Source organism: Oncorhynchus tshawytscha, linkage group LG27 (genome assembly GCF_018296145.1).
Source record: "Oncorhynchus tshawytscha isolate Ot180627B linkage group LG27, Otsh_v2.0, whole genome shotgun sequence".
Lineage (NCBI taxonomy): Eukaryota > Metazoa > Chordata > Actinopteri > Salmoniformes > Salmonidae > Oncorhynchus > Oncorhynchus tshawytscha.
Genome location: NC_056455.1, coordinates 9,687,509 through 9,693,850, shown reverse-complemented (window position 1 = coordinate 9,693,850; position 6,342 = coordinate 9,687,509). Strand labels below are relative to the sequence as shown.

Sequence of the window (6,342 nt, the reverse complement as noted above, 5' to 3'; positions counted from 1 at the left end):
ATGTAAATCATATTGTTACAGTATACAGCTATGACCCAGTTTAAAGGAATTGTACATTGATCTAAAAGTTTGACTTTAGTTTCATGACAGACACAAGGAACTATTTGCAAGGCAAATAAATCATTATGATAATTGCCCAAAGACCAGATGAGGTAGAGATATATACGATTCCACTGTCTAATATGCTTTGAGGCTGATATCAGTTATATCCATGTACATAACTCTATCTCTGCATAAACAAGAAAATAAACACTGGCACAGGGAACTGAAACGATTGTTAAAAATATTGGAACATAAATGGGTGCCTAAAACCCTAGGGGCAGATATGGACCTTCAACCCTAACCCACGGACAGACACAGAGGTCTGGCATGGAGAGCTGGAGGAATGGTGGAGTCAAATACTGCTATTTTCTCTGATTGGTAATTGAGAAAACAAGCAGCATGATTGGGCCATTTCAAAGACATTAGAGAACAAAGATGTGCCTGAATTAGACTGTAGAGAAAACGGTTTGATTTGGTCAGGGGAACACACTTGAAAGCACAGCACAGTGCGTGCAGACATGCCTACTTATAAATAAAAAAAATAGAGCAAAGTTCTTTACAGTGTCAGCAAAAGAAAACTTTGCATAGCCGTTTTTATGGACAGTGTTTGGAGTTTCCCTTAGTTTGAGTGCAATTTCCTTTGCATTTTTCCTTTAACTGTATTAACAATGTAAAACATGTAGTATTATCATAGACATTCTCACAAGAGACAACGGGTCTACTTTACCACACAATAAACCTATGACTGCATTTAGTCATAAATGACATACTAACTCACTGTGATTATAGGAAACCTGTACTAGCATTCCATATTCAGACATCCAGTGATTCAATGGGACTTTTTAAGGTGTGTGGTGGATATCAGTATTGACCCAGATACATTTCTCACCTTAAAGCAAATGAGTAAAGTACTACACATAACATAGCCAACATAAGTGCTTCATTTTTCTATTATGAATGAATGAACCCTTAGACTGCTCTCACAGCAAATAAAGAGACAAGCAAACAGCAAATGAGACATCCAGGCAGACGGAGACAGAAGTCAAGAGCCTCTAGATTCCTTTCTGGCATTTTCTGCCACTTTGGAAATGCTCTAAATCTTGATTTAAGCACTACAGCATAGTAGCAGTAAGACAAACGGACTAAGGAACCGACCGACAAGAGGACAGGACCAATGGAACTGTCAGGGCTCTCACAGAGATGATGTTGCCAAATAATGATGGTGACCTACTGTCCATTCCAGTACCTGGTGAAGAGCCCATTCCCTGCCCATAACTGTCCAGCAAGGCAACCCTCTCTCCCTCTCACTTAAGGTCTGTGATGTCAGTGTATTCAGTAAGAGCAAAGCAGAAAGTGGTCTTGATACTGCCTCATCTGAGGAGACAGCGCATGTTCGATTCCAACAAGTGGCAAACTACCAAAAACATTATGACCTTGTTCCATTTCCATGCTTCCCAAAACAGTTCTCAGTTCAGAACAGGCATTTGTAAGGGTATGTTTAAAAGTCAAACCCTTTAATTTATCAAGAGTAATGTCTGAGTGGTTCTAGTCCTGCCATTTTGAATGTTCTCTCAGTGTTCTCCCCATTTTTTCTCCCCATTTTTGTCTCCATCTCTCCCCCTTTTCAGGTATTTTTGCAGGTGTACACTTCCTCCTCCCTGACACAGGTCTGGCACTCTACATGGCAGCACCAGCGCACCTGGCAGTGGCAGGAGAGTGTGGTGAGGTGCATGGCCGTGTTGTAGCCGCGCCCGCAGCAGAGGCTCTGGCAGCTGGTGTCCTTGGCACAGGAGCGTCCGGCCGTGCCGGGAGAGTAGCGTGACGGCCTGCAGAAGCTGGGGGAGTCCTCCAGGAACACCAGGTCAGTGGACCGGTGGCTCTGGCCATGGCGACGCGGCGCCGCCAGCTCCGTCTCCCCGGTGGCCTCGTTGGTAACACTCAGCACACGCACGGCCGTGTCGTAGCGGAACTTGAGCAGCCGCCCGGTGTCGTGGAACGGGGACAGCTGCTTCCAGCAGGTCCGCACGGCACAGGAACCGGAGACGCCGTGACACTTACAGGTAGTCTTCAGGCCACTCTTCACTGCCTGAAAATGAAGTAGGGGGGAAAGGAGGGTGATGAGGAGGGAGGGGAAGAGAGTGAGATGTCAGTTTCTTCAGTCTGATTCATTAACTGGGCTCTTATCTTCGGTGCCTATCTAGACAGAGGGAACCAGTTTCCTGCAGGGTGGGTTGGTGGGGCGGGGGTCAGATGGTATGGGGCTAGTCATCCTTTAGTTTAGCTCAGTATGAACAGTTGAGATGATGGATTAGGGAGACTGTTCGGCATGCAGTATTTCATTCACCTGACGTCTCGCATTGAGACAGCGCCTGCGGATTCGTTTTTTCAATGTGTTGAAACTAGCTCTTTCTCGTTGCTTCTCTCCTCTCTCTCCTATGAAGCCTGAGGCATTAGAGACAGGCATCACAGACAGACAGCAGAATCTTTCCACCCTGTCCTTTGTGTGTTGTGTGTGTGTGCACGGAAAACGATCATAAGAGTTTAAAAAGCTGAAACAGTTAGAGAGTTTGGGTTAGAAGGCCAAAGGATGCCTTCGTTCAAAAGTTCACTGAGCTTGGTGGTGGTGGGGTGGGGGTACCAGCGCTGAGGCACTCAGCCAGAGAGACTCTAACTGGGTGGGGGCCAGAGACAGGTCATGCGGCATGGGGGTCATCCTTACGGGGAGGGGGAGACCCAGGGGCTACTTCAGGGTTGAAGAGTTCTGCCGAGTTCCGCCCTACACAGGTATGAACCCCTCAGGGGCATCTCAGAACATTACTGAGGGATGAGGGTTAGAGGGGGGTGTTGTGAAAAAACAACCACCTCCGGGTCTCTACTGAGCCGGATAGGTGGAAGGTGAGGAAAACACCACACTCAATAAAGAAAGATAAGATAAGATAGACTACTTTAGTTCATCCTGTTGTTTGTATCTCTCCCTCTCTCCCTCTGAAGGGCCTGCTGCCTCAGTTTGAAAGGTAAAGAGGAAGAGCCTTGGGGCTGGCTGTTTCTAAGCTACACACACAAATACACACATAGTGGTTAACGTATGAACATTGTGGATTTATGGAGAAGAGCACAGTTCAGTGCCATACAGTATGTGGAAAAAATGCTTGCTCGTATATTAAAAGAGGCAACAGTTATAATTGTTCTCTCTGACGGGAAACCTTTAATTTTCTGTGGGCCCGCACAGCAAGCTTTATCATGCCTGCCTTGGAACACCTGGCTACAGGGATCTGACAGCAGTCTGTCTCCTCTCCTATCCCTGTTACTTTCTGCCTCCTTCAGCCTCAACCAGCCCAGGCCCAGTAGCTATCTATCCACCAGGGCTACAGGAAGGGAGACACCATGCAGGGGGAGTGGGACTACTGGCACTGGATGAGATATATGGGCAAGGACTCAGTGGATAGACCTGGTAAAGTCACACAGTCCCTGCTGCCTCTGTTTGAAGAGTTCATTGTATGATGAGCAGTGTTGGGTTTGTCTTCTGCTGGTGGGTCTAAAATTGAGCTGTTATTGGCTGATATGTTTATGATGTTTGGGAGGAAACTACTCACTACTGGCATAGGCTTATACCTTCTATTTTGAAAAAATGAACTTATGCCACAATAGTGTCACTCACAAATGCTTAATGGGCTTCTTGTTGTTTTGCTTGAGCTTATGCACACGTCAACACTCACTCACCCGGATTCCAACGTTAATGTTGTGGGAGTCGATCTGTGCCCTCAGGTCTTTGCTGACCCTCTTCTGGCCCAAGAACTTCTTGAGAAATTTGGTGCTGTATTTCAAGTTGTCACCACAGACCCCCCACTGCCATGCCTCACGATGCTGTATTCCTGGGGAGTCATCGCATGTGCACCTCTCCATTCGGCCTGAGCTGCAAGCCTTTGCTAGTGCGTGGGACAATGCCGCTGAAGACACCGCAAGAAGAAAGGCTGTCTCCTTGAAGCCTGGAATAGACAAATGACATCAACAATGAATAATAGTCTACAATAATTTTTTTTATATAAAAATTTGTTTTAAATGTTGTTTACTCCTCATAAATTGGCTAGGCCCAGACATGCAAAGACTAGACTATCATCCAAGCTCATGAGATACATATTTTGGTTACATTCTACTCCCATGTTTCTACTCCAGTGTTCCATTTAAAGAGTTGTGTCATGATTTCGTCTGCTGACTGTTACCAGAGTTGGTCATGATTTCGCACTGTTATTTGCTTAGCCCAGAGACATCGCTATGATGTATTTTAACCCAATTAATTCTTATTTTGACTAGGAAGGATTTTTTCCCCCAGATGAAAGTGAGTAATCACGTCGCCCTTTTCCTCTGGTAACTGGGCGGTTTGGGGAGATATAAATAACCACTGGTCCATCGTAGGCCCCGCCGCACCGGGCTTTTTGGCTCTTCAGCCCTTAATTAACTCCATGCTGACCTGTTCATGGCTCTTCGTGCTGATAGCATAACCATGCTCTAAAATTATTTTATAAGGGTGGTGGAGTTTTTTTTTTGTAGGCTATAGACTAGAGTTTAGCATGGCTCATTATTTTGAGATCACTCAACTACCCCACAACAGTCAATTTATCAATTCAATATACATACATTTTCAATCAATTGCATTGTTGCACTTGAGAAATCATTTGCATCATCAAGTAGTAATTTGAACCTTACGATATTCACAACATAACATCAATCTAGGCTATTAGGCCTACATGTTTACATGCTTCCCATGATGCGTCCCTCCAGATGGAAATCTTTCCCTCATATCTCTCTGTGTGTAAATACATGGAACTCTGTGAATTGATGACATATTATTGCACCTCTTTTCAGAAGACTCCCGCGGCCGTCCAAGCTACAGTTCCAGCGCTCGTTCCGGAATTGATAACGGCACTCCAAGAGGCTGAGGCGCACTGATTCACGCAGCGTCTCCGCCAAACCCGGCTCGCGGCGACACAGTCGTTTCTGCCTACGGGCCAGGGTCATCTGCTCGCATTGTTTTAGGTGAGCTTTTCCCGTTGGGGGTTCATTGGAGAACGGGGCAGGTAAAAAGACCAAGGGCTCTCGGCCTGTCAGTCTTTCAAAGGAGACAAATGTATACATTCAGTGCAGTATAGTTATCACTGACGTTACCAAATTCAAAAGGAAAATGTCATATAAATAATCTTATCAAGAGAATATAAACCTATAAACCTATAAATAATAAAGAAAACATGCTGTTCCAGAGTCATTTCTATAACATGTGTCCATAACAATTACATTTTGTTTATAGAGCCATAGCCTAGAAATAGAAACAATATGTATCGTTTTTGCTGACTCTACAAGCTTTTAACAACACACATAGGTATACGCGCAATTAAGTATAAACGTAGTAAGTCATATCAAAATGTCGCACATATCAGCCTATATTTGACTTCGTCTGTCCTACCCACATGTGCCCAATAAAACCACACGATAATGGTAAAAAAAAAATGGAGTGTAGGATTCTAATTTTAAAATCAAATATTAAAACAAATCTGTTTATGCATGCAAATGAGCTCCCTCATACAAATTTCGACTATTGCCAAAAAGTGAGAGAATTGAGGTGGTGCCAAACTCGAGAGCTCAAGAGACCGTGAGAAACCATTCACACTCACAGCAAGTCATAGATTATACAAAGGCTATCTTAAATATTCAAATATTCTGCTCTGAGACTTATTTGGCAAATGAATAATCATCAAGAATATTATTAAAATGTAGTGGTATCATAAGGATGTAGGCCTATTTGAAAAATTGTCACACAGCCTTGTAAACTAGTCTACTTTGTTTACTTTTAGATAGCAGAAAAATGCAATCATAAATCTCTGTGGATTTGAACATCCAAACAAGTCAACATTTACAGTCCTACATTATGGTCTCGTGCGTAATTGCGCACGATAGTCATGGAACGCTGGGCTTCCATCATAAGGCAGGCAATGTACGTCGCATCACATGCATTATTTCCTACAGACATCGATCTGCTGTATATGTTAGAAGTAAGGAAAAGACAATAAATCTTCAGAGACAAAACAGTAAAAGAGTTGTGGCTGACCCAAAATATGCTGCAGTGTGCGAGAGGAGGATGCAGAGCTCAATGAGTCGCAGTAGGCAGGCAGTCCTTGGGAGCCTAGAGCACATGATGACGGGTCGACGCTGCTCTTCATCTCGCTGATTCTGCACTGGGAAAGTCTGTGCCGTCTGGCAGGCTCACCTCTAAGTGGCCCACACAAACTTCGGTCCACTGCGGCAGGC

At 44.5% G+C, this 6,342-nt stretch overlaps 1 protein-coding gene across 1 annotated transcript; it reads right to left on the bottom strand.

The window, feature by feature from the left end:
• Nucleotides 1–1,625: 1,625 nt before the first annotated feature.
• wnt9b (wingless-type MMTV integration site family, member 9B) lies at nt 1,626–6,342 on the bottom strand. Its single transcript, XM_024433209.2, has 4 exons — nt 6,143–6,342; nt 4,896–5,149; nt 3,763–4,028; nt 1,626–2,128 (listed from the first exon to the last, which is right to left on the bottom strand). The coding sequence occupies exons 1-4, from the start codon at nt 6,226–6,228 to the stop codon at nt 1,667–1,669; spliced, it is 1,068 nt and encodes a 355-aa protein (XP_024288977.2). The 5' UTR covers nt 6,229–6,342; the 3' UTR covers nt 1,626–1,666.

Excerpts from the sequence above, each read along its gene's own strand:
- wnt9b (XM_024433209.2), bottom strand. The coding sequence starts at position 6,228 with ATGTGCTCTAGGCTCCCAAGGACTGCCTGCCTACTGCGACTCATTGAG. Across the intron at positions 5,150-6,142 it reads CACACTGCAGCATATTTTGG|ACTGACAGGCCGAGAGCCCT; the intron begins GTCAGCCACAAC and ends CTCCTTTGAAAG. Across the intron at positions 2,129-3,762 it reads ACATTAACGTTGGAATCCGG|GCAGTGAAGAGTGGCCTGAA; the intron begins GTGAGTGAGTGT and ends CTTCATTTTCAG.